A 17,632-nucleotide genomic window follows, 5' to 3' on the forward strand; every position below is an offset into this window, starting at 1 on the left:
AGCATGTCATGAGTCTGCTTCTTCCAATTTTAGCAATTCAATGCTCTTGTGTGTGAATAATAGACAGAATTTGGACAGAAGAGATTCCCAACATCCTCTACAAAATTCCATATTTCTCTTTGACCACTGAAGCAAATCGAATGGGGTTTTCTGTAAGATATGGGCAATGAGTTAAAGTTTCATACCCTGAATTTGTACTTAGATTGATTCACTATTTTTAAAGATATCATTGCGGAGGGCCCCGTTGTAATTTTTTGGGGGACATACTGTACAGTGTACATGGTGGTGCAGAATTGAATTCATACACAATTACCAAGGACTCTATCAGCCATTAAACCACTTGAATTTAAGGACATACAATGCAGCTACACAGTACTCCCACCACAAATTGATCTTATCAAAAGCAGCAACAAGCCTTTTGCTTGGCCTTCCGTTTCCTGTCTGAAAGATAGGCAATTCCTTCCTAGCTCAGGTGGTAGTCATAAATCTTTTACCTATGTTTAATATCTGTAAAAATTGTCTATTGCTTATTTTACCTGTTTGTTGTAGTGTAATTACTCTCTTTCTTTCTGAAACAGATGCTTTTGGTTCCTTGTTTCTTGCTATCTTCATCATTCAGCAGGTCAACACTTAGAAATTCAAATTTTTCCTGAACAACCTCAAAGTTAGAGTGTCCTAATAATACAACTATAAATCCATGAAAAGTTCACAAAAATTTGGCAAACTTTAATAGTAAGAAGATATAGTAACAGTAAGGGTAATAATTATTTATTATCTTTATCATTGTGATAATATTAATACTAGTACTAATAAAAATAAAATGCCTCCACAACTGCTATGACTATTCCTCTAATAGTTCAACCAATGACACTGCACATACAGGTGTTATGACAATGTTTAAGGTTGCATATATATGGACGATCAGTTACATTTCAATACCTGTACTTTGCATTTACATGTAACAACATCATTGCAACGTGGTAATACGGATTCCTATCAAATGATTGGCTAAGAAGTGTCATGTGAACAGCCTTTAATTTTGCCTGATTTGCCAAATTTTTGCCAAATTTACTTTTCAACAGGGCGATACTAGCAAATTCATCTGTGCTCAGCTGCATTGCCTGTGCATCACAAACAAAATTTGTTTTGTACATGTACTTCAGTTAACTTGGAGCTTGGCAATGGCCTGGGAATCTTGTGAAAATGACTGCTGGGGGATTTGATCATATCACCTTTTCATAGAACAAATCATGCGTATTAGTACTTTGCCGGCCATTAGTACAATTATCCAATTAACTTTTAAGCAGTGATTAATTCTTATTATATTCCACATACTAAGAATGTTGCAATAGGATTGGTCCAGAGCTGATCACATGATGAAGCGTAGTTTTGCCCATCACATCACCTGAGAAGAAAAGTTCGTTATACTCCTATGTTGATAGTCCCTTTTGTTTCGCTGATCTCCACACAGTCCACACAGTCATAACGCAAGATGAGTACGCGCGAAATAAAAGTGCGTTGCACTGTGGACTATCAGGTGACCTAGGTCACTTGATAGTACACAGTGCAACGCACTTTCACTTCGGTGCCGCGCGGTGCGCGCAGCAACTTCATTGTTTTGTCATCTACGCGCACACGTAGCCTAAGCCCTAATGATACCTAAAGACAGCTAAAACGGTTTCAGATGTGGCAAAGAATGGGAATTTCTAGGACCCAAGATGTGGAATATAAAGCAAATAATCAACTTTTAGTTTCAGGCAATGAGACAAACTATCACTTCCTCGGCGATCTGAATGTGTACGCTATCTTTCCTCAGCTGCGCTTCGGAAAGATAACTACATCCAGATCGCCTCGGAAGTGATAGTTTGTCCCATCACCTTCACCAACGTTGATTATTTGCTTACTAACATATTTTGTGTAATGTGCATTATTTGTATGTTAATGTATCATTTTCTTCTCACTGTTAATACCAGTACCTCAAAGTTACATGGCAAGCTTACTTACTTGGCAAAGTGATTTTGCTCTCAACCCTGTTTGTATCCTTTATGTTGTGCGGTAAACTTCGAGCTAGAATCGAATACTGCATGCTAGGCACGGAGAAGTTGCCAAAGAGACAGCTCACCGAAAATTTGCTCTGATCATCAGGAGACAATGAAAAAACAAACAAACAAAACAAAACAAGAGAATTATTATGACTGCATTGACATAAAGTAAACTTTCACACAGATCTAACGTGGCATGAAAAATCAACATTGTTTCTTGTTCTTAAAAGTGTTGCCTTTGTGATAAAGAAGGAGCCAGTGATAAGACACTTCCACTTGAAGGTGTATCCATTAGATCAAGTCATATCACATATGGATGTATAAGTTTTGACAATATGATTTCTACATGTTTTTGTGCCTACAGTAAGTGATCCTGAGTCATAGATGGTCTTTGCTGGTTTGCAACATGAAATAATCATACTCTAGGCCAGCAAAATATGATGTATCTGCATTGAGACTCAGCTGCCACAGTTTCATATGGATGTATAGTCAGGTTCATGACAGTGGGACAGACGCTGCAGGAAGCTAACAGGTATTGGCATTGATGCCAACTTTAACTTCCGAATCTTTGCCCCAGGGACCAGTGTTGGTATGCCATGTCTGACAGCATGTCCAGGAAAGCTTTGGCAGTGTTTGGGTCATACTTCTTAAAGAGAGAATGTGTGAAAAAAATGTTTTTAAATGATTCATTGTTTATATGCCCATCTATTCTTGACTAATAAAAACTCTTACATTCATTTCCAATTCCTGCATCTATTTTTTTTTGACCCACATGAATCACAATACGAAAGGAGTGGGAATAATTTGCACCATGGCAAGCTAGTGAAGAAAAAAATATAGACAAACAAAAGTATGACAAGATGGGGGCATACAAACACCATTGTCAGTGACTACACTGTGAAAAGACTGGACTTCAGTTATGCAGTATCCAGTCTTTTCCAACACATGTTATTTAAAGGTAAATCTAATCTTTTGCGCTGATGGGAAATGAGAGCAAAACTTTGAAATACCAAATCTTAAGGGTGTTAAGGAAAGGCTTTAAACAGAAATATGTAAACCTGGCAGCCTGCCTGAAGGCACCTAGCCAAAGGAAACTTGTCAGATGAGTGCAAAGGGAAATAAGACAAAGATGTTGCCTACGGCAACGTTTAAACAGATGTTGGAAATTTGGGGTCATGAGATCACTGAACTGAAGACTCAAGAATAATTCGTGTCTGTATGAAAATACAGAAATTTACAATCCAGTGCCATACATAAAAGAAAATGATATCAAAACTACAGTACATAGTTTTATACTACATTGACAGAGTACCAGTAAAAAACCCATGGTAATAGTTATGAATTTAATACATCGTGTTATAACTGAATCTCTCACACATTCATTCTTCTTCCCAACACCCCTCTCCCTCCCTCCAGTCTACCAGATAGCAGAAGCCAGAAAAGAGTCTCGCTATAAATACTAGAAACTTAGGTACTCTGAGGGCACAGACCTCCACCAAGCAGCTCATTTCCACCACTGATCTTGTTCTTCCAAAGAGATCAGTGATTTCCACTCATATATGCATGCTGAAAATCACCCAGTTTCCCAATATAGAAGCCTTTTGTTTATGAGCAGAGCAGCTTGAACTCTCAAGTTCACTGACCCTGCCTGCCAAAACATCAAAAATCCCTTTAAAAATTCCTTTAAAAAATACCCGGATCACTACCAAAATTTAAATATCTGTTCCTTGTGTCATTATCAACTTTTCCTGTAAGTTTCATCCAAATCTCTTCACAACTTTTTGAGTTATTGTGCACACAGACAAACCAACCAAACAACCAACCAACCAACCAACCAAGGCAATAACATAACCTCCTTGGCGAACATTAATAAACTATGAGGGTAACGTCACTGAGAAAGAGAATTAGGAGGAGATGATGATGGAGGAAGAGAGGTGGGGTCAAGGAAAGGAGCAGCTGGCTGTCAGAAAGGAAGATACTTGTAAAGTGTATGCATGCATAAAACAGACTATAAAGTCACTAAACCAGCTTTGAGTCCTGGTGAGCTGGAAAATGTGACTGTACAGTTCATCAGGTAAACTGCCATTTGGTTTAATCCCAATCTGGTTAATCCGTGGTTGGTTTTTTATAACCCACATAGTCCAATCCTACTTTGCCTACAAATATGGGTAGATCACCTAATAACCATTTTGCCTAATCACCACTCATCTAAGTAGGCCTACCAATTAGGCCATGTCCATTTCCTCTACTATCCAACTGGTCTATTTTTACTAAATCTGTGTCTTAGGGGAAGAGGTGGAAATTAATCCATTGGTCATCTCACAAATTGACAATATGTCAATGTTGTTATAAGCCCAAGTAGTTATAAGACCACATTAATTGGTCATTAAACTAAATTGATAGACCAAATAGGTTTTAAATAACGGTATTGATGATTTGACGAATAATCTGGGAATTAGACCTAGTGGTACTAGACCAAGTGACTGTAAACCATTTATCACACCATCGCTAGCTGTGATTTAGAAATCCAACTATTTCTCCAGTTTTATGTCTTTGCACTTTAGCACAATTTTGGGATGATGGTTTCCATGCATCATACCAGGCTACATGTATAGCCACATACTCACCCCTGCATCTGCCGCTGTCAGGGATCGGTTGAAATGCATGGTGAAGCAAAACTCGCCTGACAAACAGCCTGAACTCGCACATATCACTCTCACCTCGAAGCCGGTCAACTTGCTGATGCGGACTATTGGACAGAGAGTAGACAACAATCACTGGATTATCAAAGCCATGGGAACATCCCCCCAAAAAAGTCAAACCCCACTTTCTGCTTTATCTGACTACAGTATTACATAGCAAGATCAAATGAGAAGAGTAGTAAACAACTCAATAACATCTACAAAATACTATGGAAGCTTTGGAATCAAAGTGTTTTGAATGATTTGGAATGCTACTTAATTTTCAATAAATTATTTTTAATACGCATTGAGTATCAGCAAGGAGCTCATTTTCGACAGCCGACTTACCCTCTGAGGTGTACCACTGAGAGGCAATGTTGAGATAGGTCAGGCTATCAGGGCCGGCCTCAGAGTCAGACCGAACAGTAACATTGACCGGACTTCCCGGGGCGCTACGAATGGGTACAGTCCTGCCGGATGCACAGGCTAAAGGAAACATTTATTTGAAATAAGAGAAAGATGTGTTGCACATCAACAAGTTCATTTACTCAGCAACTCTGTATTCAATTCACAGAAAATAGAAAAAGGGAGCCACATCAAGGTGTAGACAAGAGACAGAAATGAGAAAGCATCATCTTGACCTTTTCCCCAATATTCAAATTTCTATTTCTATATATCTTGCTTCCACTACGCAGGTGAGACAAGTGTCAGTGATAAGAATGTCAGAGGTAAAAATTATCAGAGGTGATGATGTCAGATTTAAGAATAAAAATGGTAAAATTTCATTTATTTACTTATCTATGTTTTGACATCATTTATAATACCCTTATTTCTGGTATATAAATAGTTCATCCAGATATTTTGACTGAAACATGAATCTGGAATATGATCAATTTACAATAAAACAAATATACTACACTGGAGAAGGAGGACAAGTGCTAGGATGCTGGGGCTGCAACAACCCTCCCCCCTCCCCTCATTTGTGATACTTGGGCAACTGCTATGTACATAAGGAGCCAAAATTTCCTTTAGACTGCATGATTAGGTGTATGCTGACATACATTTGTACCTAGTTCCTCTCTCTTTAACAACAAAAAGGCCCAAAATCTTTTATTTGCTTTGCTCTATTTCAATGTTTTTTTTTCCACTGTGCATCAATCCTCAAGTCCTGGAATAATTTGGCAGCAGCAAAAATCATCCTCTTGTCTTTATCAATATTAAAGGAACATCTACATTTTACTGCATATACTGTATATGCCGAATATTTCGTGAGGTTTTTATTTTTGCGAATTTCGCGAGTCAGCTGCTGTTCGCAAAATTAAAAACGCACAAAAATATTGACTCTGATCCTGATATGAATGTGACATATGCGTACACATTTCTCCGTTCAGTACAGGACTCCAAGATCGTGAATAAACCACTCGTGATATCGTCAGGAAGTCTCGATTCGCGAAAATTTAGACTCGCAAAATATATGGGATATACAGTATATGGTGTACATCATACGAATTGAAGTAACATTTTCTGGTAATGGAATTAGTTGAAACTAATAACTCTGCACAAAATCATTCATATTTTTAATTTTCCAATTTGAGAGAGATGAAAGAACTTTACTCTCCTAGAAGATGTGATAGTGTTGAAAGTGTGAATGGCTCTAGCACTATGGCTAAGATCTGAGGTCTCAGATATGCCCCTACAGGGAAAATCCTGCAGTTTGTCATCCTAAAGAAGTTCCAGAGAGAATGCCAATAAATTTCTTCAAAGAAACCCCGAAAAGTGGCCATGCCATTACAAAGATTAGGGGACAAACAATCACATCATCATTGTGATGACAACTCATTATATGCAATGGACATTCGCTGCTGAAAATATATGGAACATCACTGCTATTACATTCCTTGATGTATTCATAATAACACTACAACATTCTGCAGTTATTGGTTCTCCAAATTTCAATTTTGTCATTCTATTCATCCAAAGCACTTGACATCAAGCTCCAAAATGCAATCACTTTCACCCACGATATCTTTATCCATCAAATGTTGATCTGTCTGTCCCATATATATACAACGTAGGCGCCAGAAGAGAGTGATAGAGATCAATGACACTGTAGGAAAATGGGACCGGAAGTGTTGATCTTTCTCAGTGTTACGACTGAAACAGAGGATGGTCTGACCTCAATGTAATCCAGGCACTTCCCCTATGTATAAACTTTCATCTCTCATAGGCTGTGTCACATAGATAACTGAAATCATGAGAGGTGCTTGAAATCTAGCACAAATACAAGTGGGTACGCTGCCCCACCCCGCCCCCTGTGACTGTGCAAATACTTCAATATATGCTGTCTTTTTGCTTGTTTGATATGATGTTTTTTTTTGTTTTGTTTTTTGGTCTTTTTGTTGTTGTTACCATCCTGCCAGACTCTGACGACTTTATGAGCTGAAACATTACGACTCCTTCTGGTACTGGGTTCAGAACCATACTGAGGCATTTTTGTTTTAAAGAGAAGCTCAGATCAGGATATACCATATCTTTCTTCTGGCCAACAATAAACAATACATCCTGTGCCGCAGTCCAAGGTGCGGCATATTTCCTTGTAAATCTTGAAATGCCAATCAGTGGCAATAAGTAACTGATACACTGTGAATGTTTCACTAAATAGCATATAATTTTATGGTGTGTCCTTTCAAAGCTCTGTCCCATTGTGTGTATCCATGTCAAAAAAAGGAAAAACAATCTAATAGGTGTGACATTGTTTGCAAGTGGAACATAAACATGCCCTAAAGATGTTGCCATACGTTTTTGATATGTACAAGAGATAGTCAATGCCTCCACAAGAGAAGGTTCACTTATTGTTGAGTTTTCCAGACACTCTGTAGACATACAAGTTACACTGTTACCTTTAATACCATCCATGAACCCTATCATTTACATCATTGCCCCTTAAGCCTTGACCTTGTTAAAGGTTGCTCAAGGTTGCTCACCCTTCCAGTCATCATCACTCTAATGATTTACACTGACAAAATAATTTGATGCGATAAGACACTTCAGTTTCTCCTTGCGGTTTCATTTTCAGGGAGATTTTGTAAAGATTGGTGTGAGGCTGAGTGGATGCCACTGACATGAGGTTATGACATGAGCACCTCATCTGTCATCTGATGTGCATATTCGGTTGTAACCAGCATATCAAAGTATTTTGGGGAAAAAATGAAAATTTGAGATGTTTTTACACTTTTATTGCTATTAGAATGACACTTTAGTCAAGGCAGAAAGTCTTGATATGGATTAATGAGTCCAGTGGATGAAGTACAGATATTTTGAAACTAACAAAAATATATCAACTAGATTAAATCTGTGTAATTTGTGACTGTTTAAAAGAATTCTTGTGACAGAATTTCATCATTTTTTAAAAGAGATATCAGTCAGAAAATAGAGAGGTTCCCTTAGATCTTAACAGTATTTGACTAAAGCAAATGAAAATTATTGAAAATCCAATATCAATAAATATAAAACCATCCCTGACTCTCAGCCAAAATACATTCACTTTGAATCCAGGCATATAGCTGTGACCGTACACTGTAGTGCTATCATATATTATCATATCTAATTTGAGGAATGCAATAAAGTCACTTCATGTGAGGGCACTCAAATTATTTCATCCTGTGATTGGCTAATGCTTAGATGGTCAAATGAGGTCACTCCTTGCACAGAGATACAACCATGTACTTCCTTGTCCAGATATGCCAACACTGCTGTCTATGATAAGAAAACATTGACCATGTGGGAGATCATGATATTAATCAGCATTAATTTCTTTACGAGTTTGCCAACAAGCTATAGTTGCTCCATCATAATGGAAGCTAGTTAGCACACAATATTTGGAATTTATCAGAAGTTTGTCCCCTTGGAGTGACCCAACCCATAAGATCTGATTCAAGACCTCTTATGACTCACAACTTCAACATTTTCAGGGTACATTTTCAGGGTAAACCTTCCTCCTAAACACATTTCTACTTGGCCAGTCATAGTTTTAATGTGCTTTTTAATCCAGTTCAGCTTGTCTTTGTGTGTGCATTAGTAGTCTACACAGTTTGACTCATGATTCATTGAAAACTAACTTGAAAGGAAAAAAGATAGAAGACCTTTATTTACTTCCACTTAAAATAACCACACATTTGCTGAATAGGACATAAATGTTGAGCACATAATTTCATGAAATATGTAAGATTGCTCTTTGCAATCACCAGGTAGACTCAGTTTAGCATCTGCACAGCACACAGATCTACACAGGATTGGAATCATAATAAGAAACATGATTACAAACAGAGAACTTTCGAGGTGTGAAATCTGACTTTGTCTCCTTTTGCATAGCATTTCTTTCTGACATAATAATCAAACCAAATTTACATTTCTGCCCATGTAGGCCAACTGAAAACCATCTGTTGCTTTCCCTATTCCTTCCTTTTTTTTCTTCATTATTTTTTTGTTTTACTAATTCCAAACAATAAACAATGCTGTGTATTTCTCCTGGTGCATTACCGTGTTTCTAATATAGGAGAGGATATACTATCAAAACTCTTTATTCTCAGAATCAAGGAAGTTTCACTTGGTAAATCAAATGTGATGTTCTATAGACATGACTCTCCTTTAAAGACCTTTCTTTTTCATCATTATCCATTTTCATAAGTCAGTGATGGAGAAACAACCTGAATGAATGAAGCTGCCAAAATACGTTTCGACACAGTTCATGCAGAGCCATTAGGTACTGTTACCTCACTTGTTTATATGTGATATCAAAAGCTAATACGTGTAGTCACACTACCATCTTCATCTTTGTGAACCTCATCTCTCTTCCCCTCCTAATGTTGAAATATAGCATGTAAACATAAAGATGAAATAGAAGGCGCTGCTTCTATGTACAAAACATATTTCCTGGTACACTGTACTTATATTTGGTTTGTAAATACAAAGGTTGGGCAATTCAACGAAAGCTGGCCCCACTGACACAACCAGGATATCAAGTAATACCCCATTTTAGCAGCCTGTATGGAGCAACCTCTTAGCTCAGCATGTAGGAATTGTATAAACAGACAGAATTCAGAAAAGGAGATCTGGGCCCTGTTTCATAGAACTTGTAAAACAAGTTATGTTAGTTGTTATAAGATACTGAAATCCTTGCATCTGATTGGCTGAGAGCAAATTTGTAAATTTGCCATAGAAATGTGGCAGTTGTGAGCTGATAACAAAGTTTACGAAATGGGACCCGGGGGTCAGGTCAGGTTCTGAAATTACCCGCAGGGGGTGGTTTCAGAATCTGCCATTGCTTTGGGGCTCGAGAAGCCATTTCTTTGCTAACCTGGAAGTTATCACTGAAGGTCATAGGTCATTGCCAATTAACTAAACAACTAGCCGTCATCACCAATGGCCACTGCTAAATGCTGCACAACTTGCACACTTTTGCGCTCAATCACATTTGCCATTAAAATTCAAAAGGCCGTGCTGTATATCTAAGGGGAACAAAGTTACCATGCGAACAGTCGAGCCAGTTGGACCTGCTTGGGCAAAACCAGCCCGAGCAGTATGAGGGCAAGTCCAAGATAACGCGCACGTTACGTATGGGACATTCAGAGATTTTTATGACCTGAAAAATAGTGTTAATGGCCTTTCATCATATTGAACTTCATCATGGTGATTGATATCTAGGAGAAGTATAATCATGTAAAAAATTGAGAAAAATGACCTTGACAATTATATTCTAGAAGAGAAAATATGTGCCGTTACGTATGGGACCAGAAAAATTTTGTTTTTTTGAACATTTTTTTCAACCTCAAAACTCTCTGAAAGTATATCATTCTACAACTTGTAACTCACTGTGATGAAAGTCACAACACTCAAGATTATCACAGGTAAGTTTCATGTCATTAGGCAAAAAGCTCTAATTACAGGTTCTAATTAAAGACAGACATGACGCGTTACGTATGGGACAGTTACGTATGGGACGGTTTGTCCCCCATTCATTTAGTGTGTGAAGAACTATGTTTATGGGTATTTTGCATAATTATTGAAGTAAAATCAGTTGAAACTACTCAAATACTGATCCAGATTGTCAAGGAAACAATATTCCCCAAATATTCACCATTATAATCATATTCAATCATATTTTTATATATTTATGACCAACCTGGGTATGCATGCCCTTTGTCCCCCATTCGTTTAGTGTGTGGAGAACCATGTTTATGGGTATTTTGCAAAATAATTTTGCAAAATACCCATAAACAAATTTTTGCATAATTATTGAAGTGGAATCAGTTGAAATTACTCAAATACTGATCCAGATTGACAAGGGAACAATATTCCCCAGATATTTACCATCATAATCACATTTAATCATATTCTATATTTTTATGACCAACCTTAGTATGTATGCCCTATTTTTATCAGGATAGTTACTACTGAAAAATTGAATAGTTTAAAGTGTTTACTTCCTATGATGAAGGGCAGTTTGCCATTCAGTTTCAATAAAATTCAGCTTGATACAAGAAATATCAATTTTAATAAATAAGCAATACCTGCTGCATGGAACCCCAGTGATCGAGTAGATGTCTGTCTAGCAGTCAGGTCATTGATTCGAGTCACACTTCAGTATGTATACCCATGAATTTTGTTGTGGCTACTATTGAAAACTGAATAAGGACAATTTGTGTATCACTTGCAATAAATAAAAAATAATTTTACTTTATTTTTTTTAATATATATCACAACCATTTCAAATTGGAACTCCATACATAAACTTTGAATTCCTCTAGTCTTAAGATTGTATGCTCTTAAGTAATTCATATAATTGGTTTCCAATCATCTCATTAAATGTTGAAAACGGAATCCTCATTTCTACAAAAAACTATACCATCCCTTTAATGCTGATTTTTCATTGTGTATTTTGCCATTTTCCCCTCCCCCTTTCTGAAAATTGTTCAGTCAAGTTCATGTATTGTTTCAAGTGTCTATAACTCAAAAAGTAGCTACAATGTTGAGATGCTTTCTTCAGGATGATTGACCATTTGTGTACTGAGAGACCTTCCCAGCTAGCTACATGCATTCACATGCAATATGTATGAGGATGTCCCATACGTAACGCATTTGTCCCATACGTAACATTATTTCAATGCCTAATAAAAAATGTTTCTTTTACTTTTTTTCTTTTTTCTCTGGTATTTAATTTCTCTAAACAATAAATTAGAACTTTCCAAAAGGGCATTAAAATAACCTTAGCAATTTCAGAAAAAACCTAAAAAAATGACCTCATTTTGTTACGTATGGGACATCTCATGATAGGACACGAGCTAATTTGCATAATCATTTGCATAATCCCTAAATTTTCATACCAAGTTAAACTATGTGATGAACTTCTTATGTCCACATATAAATCAAATATCATTTGCTTTCCTTTGAATTAATATGAATTTTTATAAATGTCCCATACGTAACGCTGTGTTTCACATTTATGCAAATGAAGCCCTTGAAATTTGCATAGATTTACATAATATCATTTTTTCCTCCATGGAAATCAAAACTTCAACTCATAAGCTTCAAAATGATACCAAACATGTCAATATTGAGCGAAGATGAAATTTTACCTTCTGAGGGGACCTTATCTTGGACTTGCCCATGAACAGACAAGAAACCGCTTTTTCAAGCAGGCTTTTAGAACCTCCTGGAGGAGGCTCTGATACCCACTTGCATTATAAACAGGGTATAGTCTTCTCTGTTAATAGTACATCAACAGCCTTGTCTCTTGCAGTATAGGTCTAGATCTCTACCAGCAGAAAATATGACACGCTTATATTTTGGCAGTCAAACTCCATTCTTGACAGTTTAATTCATCACTCAAGTTAATGACCGAGCCAGGATCCTTGTAATCAGCTCCTGTAGAATGTGGAAGCTTAAATCTGTCTGACAGCTAATTTCATCTTGTACATATAACCAGTGGAATTATACAACTAAGAATCTCAGCCCGCATCACAGTGTAGCTCCCGTGCAATCATTCATTCATCATAATATATATATATATATATATATATATATATCATATATATATAGTGGTGGATGATCACTATATGAACATGGTAGATTTTCAATCAAGATGGCACACAAAACTATTATAAACAACTATGATCTGGTATGGACCTGTAGCAGCACGTACCCCATTAGTTTGACAATAAGTCCCCGGCTGAGAGAGGGAGCGATTTCAATTGGTATTATAATCATGTTACTCTCTCTGGACGCTCTCCCGACGGCAAAAAGAAACATAAGAGGTAATTTTTGCTGACCAGTCTTTTGACCACGGTTATGTAAAAAGGTACACGTAGGCTTATCCCATAATACTTGCCACGTAGCCCCCTTTTCCCAACATTAACCGTGGTCATAGCTCTAACTCTCACTCTGGCTCCTCAACCTCCAAAGGAGATGGACATAAGACCATCACTCTCCTGCGCCCACTATAAAAAGGAGATGTAATTTTACAGAGTCAATTCCATTCCTTGTTGAGACGGTTTTGTTATAGTTCTTGGAGTTCATATATATTACACTACGTCAGTGAGGTGCTCAGTTCCAGCAACGTTTTGAATAGTTTTGGAACAATTATTATGGAGGAGGAGTTGCCTTCCTGTCACACATGTGGACGCTAAGGCTATTGCATCAGAGATCGACTCGCAGCTCCTCTCATTCGTCAACCCCGCCATCAATGACTGAGGGTGAATTTTATCCAACTCCAGCTCACGACGAATTAGCGTGAATGTGAATCTCTAAGATGGGATCGCATCATTAACATCGCATTAGTGTCAACGCTATGTGAGTTCCAGACGACAACCAGACGGCGAACACCCATTCCAGATAGTACATGTCAGCATCTCGACCCGGAGCTCGTCGGTGGTAGTGCACACTGCAGTTCATGATCGCGATCAAGGCCCCCTTGGAGAGTGGCATGTAACATATTTCACCAAGGCGACCTGGGACTCTACTTGGACTGTCGCAGTGGTTCGCACCTTGTACACCTATTTGTAATTGTCACTCCTCTACATCTCTTTATATAACTATAATGTCCCCTCAAGTTTAAAACCTTCGTTTGAGCAGATACAGGTGATGCTATTATATTCTCATTGAGAGTTGTATAATCAACTCACTGATTAATCAATAATTCTGTTGAAAGCACCCCATAATTATCACCTGCGTGTGATACATAATGTACACGACAATAAAACGTGTATATTATTGAACGTTATATTCAATTGTCAATGACTGTTATTAGTAAATTGAGTGGAGTCATAGCTCAGGAAGTTGGAATATGGCTGTATAGTATGATGAGAGAGTGTTCGGTGCGCAATCCGGTTACATAACGATAATAACATCTTGTCACATATAACACGTCACGAGGCCTACCTTCCAACAGACCCTTCTAACTGAAAAATGTGGACATGTGGGTGATGCGATTATTGGTGAAAAAATGATGTTGGGGCAAAAATGTTACTTTAAAGACTTTGTGACAAAGAAAGCAAAGATAATGAAGCATAATATGCTGTAAGCTCAAGACACAAGATACAGGGTATATGAACAGAATTTATGCACTAATAATATTGACAACACAGGTGTTCATCTATCACAGCATAATGAATGCATTCAAACACAATCTGTAAATGTGACCCTGCACCGCAAAACAAACAAAAAGTCGCCAGACATGAATTTTTAGTTAAGACCATATTCTGAAAGAGCAGACTTTAAGCTTTAAAATGATGTATAATTCAAATCAAATGGACTCTCCTAACCTATCTAAATACTGGAAAGAAAGCACAAACTCAGGAAAAGTGTGAACTGAGAAAAGAGGCTCCGAAGTACAGTGTCTATTCAAGCGCTTGATCTTTACCAAACCGTGCTGGCTGTGCGATGAATGGGACAAAAAACAGGAAGTAAACCACCAGAGTAACAACAATGAAGGGATTATTAGATTAAAGTGAAATTAAGCATGCCTCATTAACACAATCTGTCCATAATTGATGCCAACTTTCAAAGCAGTAGCACTATCCTTTCAAAAGTTATTAGAGTTGAAAGTGAAGAGTGTGGCAAGGTTTTTCAGAAATGAAAAAGGGATTCTAGAGATACACCTAATCACACTATTCTACCAAAAATGTTCGAGATAAACTGCTAAAAAAAACACACCTTCCTGCCCGTTTTATGATACCAAATTTTAGCATAATGTGAAAGAAGACCCGCTCTTTCAGAAAATATGAAAAAGTCAAGTTCGGCTAGGTTGACCCATTTCACTTATTTTCAGTCCTCACACAAAATCAGTGTGTGCGACTTTATGTTCGTTTTGAGGTGCACGGTCACAAATTAAGATTTAAAATGTGTGATTGTACAAAGTTTCATTAAACATATGATAAAGAATTCATATTGATCAAATAAAAAACAAAAAACAAAACACAAATTGCAATGTGACAACAGCGATTATTATACAAATGATGCACAGGACAGAGTGGATCGGTGAGAATTGGATGCATGAGTTTAACTTTGGAACTGTTTAATGCAAGTGCAGTGAGTGGGTTTTGGACTGTTCCAAAGTTAAACAAGAGCATCCAATTCTCACTGATCCATGAAATTGGCCTGTGTATCATTTGTGTTATAAAATGGGCCCATAACTTCTAGAAATACAACCATTTTCCCCATCATGTGTCCATGATCTAGGCCTATCAATATACGTTATAAAATATGGGCTTTAGAATCTCTGCAATCTGAATGGTCAATTGTCATGCACTGATTTTTACTGATCCACACTAAGCAATGCGTCTGGTAAAATCTGAACGCATGGCTCAAGTCTTGTACAAGTTGTATAGTGTTGTAGGTGTACCTGACTCATGATGGGGAAAATGGTTGTATTTCAAGAATTTACGGGCCCATTTTATAACACAAACGATGCACAGGCCAATTTCATGGATCAGGGAGAATTGGATGCTCTCATTTAACTTCGGAAGAGTCTAAGACCGGTTACACACGAGAGAAAATTCTGTAACTTGAATCATCATTGTAATGATGATTGCAATTCGTCTTTAGAATTAAGGACCTTACACACGCTCGCTCGAAAACTGTGATTAGAATTCGAATTCTCGAGCGAAGGCGTTACATAATCCTTGGTGACATGTCAATCAAAACAACGAGGTTCTATAGCGCGTGCTTTCATACTAGCTGGCTCAACTCAGCTCAGCCTCAGCTCGGAGGTGCTTGAAAGGTCACGTAAGCTCCGCCCCTCAAAAGATGTTTTGGAGGTCAAGCATTACACACGCAAATTTTGCACCGTAATTTGAGTGAAACTTCACTGGAATTCACCTCCGGACTAGAATTTGAATTCGTGATTGTGATTAGCATTCGTGATTCTAATTTGCTTCCACACATGCTAAAAATTCGTCATTAGAATTATTTTTCACTGGAATCATCATTCAAATGATGAATTTTTGACCGTGTGTAACCGCTCCAAAACTCACTCCCTGCGCTCGTTGGTTTAAACAGTTCTAAAAAAGTTAAAGTCACACACCCAATTCTCACCGATCCACTCTGTCCTATATATGCATCATTTGTATACTGTATTGATAGGCCTAGAGCATATCATAGTGTACAAATATACTCAAGTAACTTACTTGGAGTAATGATACACGGAACTGTCCTTGAATTGGGGGCATTGGCTGCTGGGTCCTGAAATGAATTTCATGAAAGCAAAAATTGATCTTTCCATTATAAATTAATGTACAGGCTTACACTATGGAACACAGGACAACACAAATCCTGTACCCTATATTTTGCAAGCATAACATTTTCAAAATTAGCAACTTGTAAGAAAATCTGTGTGTGGTTGCATCAGTGATCAAGAACCATGGCAATGGAATGAGAAATAGATTTTGATATGTATTTTATCACTTTTCATGAGAAAAGTTAGCAATTTTGCACATTGGTGATATGAAATGGCGATATTTCTATTATGCCGTGTGGGCTTTTCTTTTAAGTTTATTTTCTGAGGATCAGTCATCTTGTGATATAAACTCACTTAATTGTACATACAGTATAATTTGTAGATCTAAAGATACATTACACTTGCTTTTCTTCCTTTAAAATACAAAACATATTTGAATGAGATTAACTCAGGCTATATATTGGTAATGGAGAGGCTCTGACCTAAACCATTGTTCTGGAAAACTAAAAGTAAAGTAAAGTAAGTAAAGTTAAAATTTTACCTTACATACAACATGATACACTTCACTATCTGTCATAAACTTTGATAACACAATCATAAATTTTACTCTTATTTCATCAACATGCTAATCATCAAATCTACTGATAATACAAAACAACAATTTTGATGTAATGTCTTTAAACAGGTTAGACCACTTTGGGGGAAATGTTAAAAGAAGATGGCATAAAAAATATTACATTTGGATGATGATATGATTAAAATGAAACCTCAAAATCTATACTGGGAAGAAAGTGGCTTTTGAGGCTAAGTTTAAATGCATTAACTGACTTGAAATAGAGACATTGGGGGTGTGTTTTTATGTCATCTTGTTTCCAAGTAGATGCCTAGGACTCCCTTGACCTTTGACATCCACACTCGCTGTTAGTGTTAAGTGAAAGAAACAGCTCTGACATGTGCCTGAAACATGCTTACCTCGTAAAACGTGGACTGAACTTGTGAGCACTTACTATGCCTTTCTTTTTTTTCTTTTTTTGATAAATGGGCATTGAATTTCAAGTTAACACATCATGAAATAAACAATGTCACTGCCAAAAACATATATAAAAAAGCTTGTTTAGCTTTATACTGAAAGGAGAAAGATACTCATAAGTATAAATGGTGAATTGTGTATGTGAGCA

At 37.2% G+C, this 17,632-nt stretch overlaps 1 protein-coding gene across 1 annotated transcript in view; it reads right to left on the bottom strand.

Annotated features, from left to right (window-relative positions):
- The window catches only part of LOC139711090 (uncharacterized), a 41,158-nt gene that overhangs the window by 12,132 nt on the left and 11,394 nt on the right, over nucleotides 1-17,632 (bottom strand). The window contains exons 2-5 of the mRNA XM_071623006.1: nucleotides 16,405-16,459; nucleotides 5,072-5,209; nucleotides 4,670-4,791; nucleotides 2,005-2,134 (exon numbers count right to left, since the gene is read on the bottom strand). Of these exons, the coding sequence (XP_071479107.1) occupies nucleotides 2,005-2,134; nucleotides 4,670-4,791; nucleotides 5,072-5,209; nucleotides 16,405-16,459 (445 nt within the window). The remainder of the gene's footprint in view (nucleotides 1-2,004; nucleotides 2,135-4,669; nucleotides 4,792-5,071; nucleotides 5,210-16,404; nucleotides 16,460-17,632) is intronic.

Source organism: Diadema antillarum, unplaced genomic scaffold, assembly GCF_040938485.1.
Source record: "Diadema antillarum isolate AM-2024a unplaced genomic scaffold, OU_Dant_1.0 seq00001609_RagTag, whole genome shotgun sequence".
In the NCBI taxonomy this organism is placed as follows: Eukaryota; Metazoa; Echinodermata; class Echinoidea; order Diadematoida; family Diadematidae; genus Diadema; species Diadema antillarum.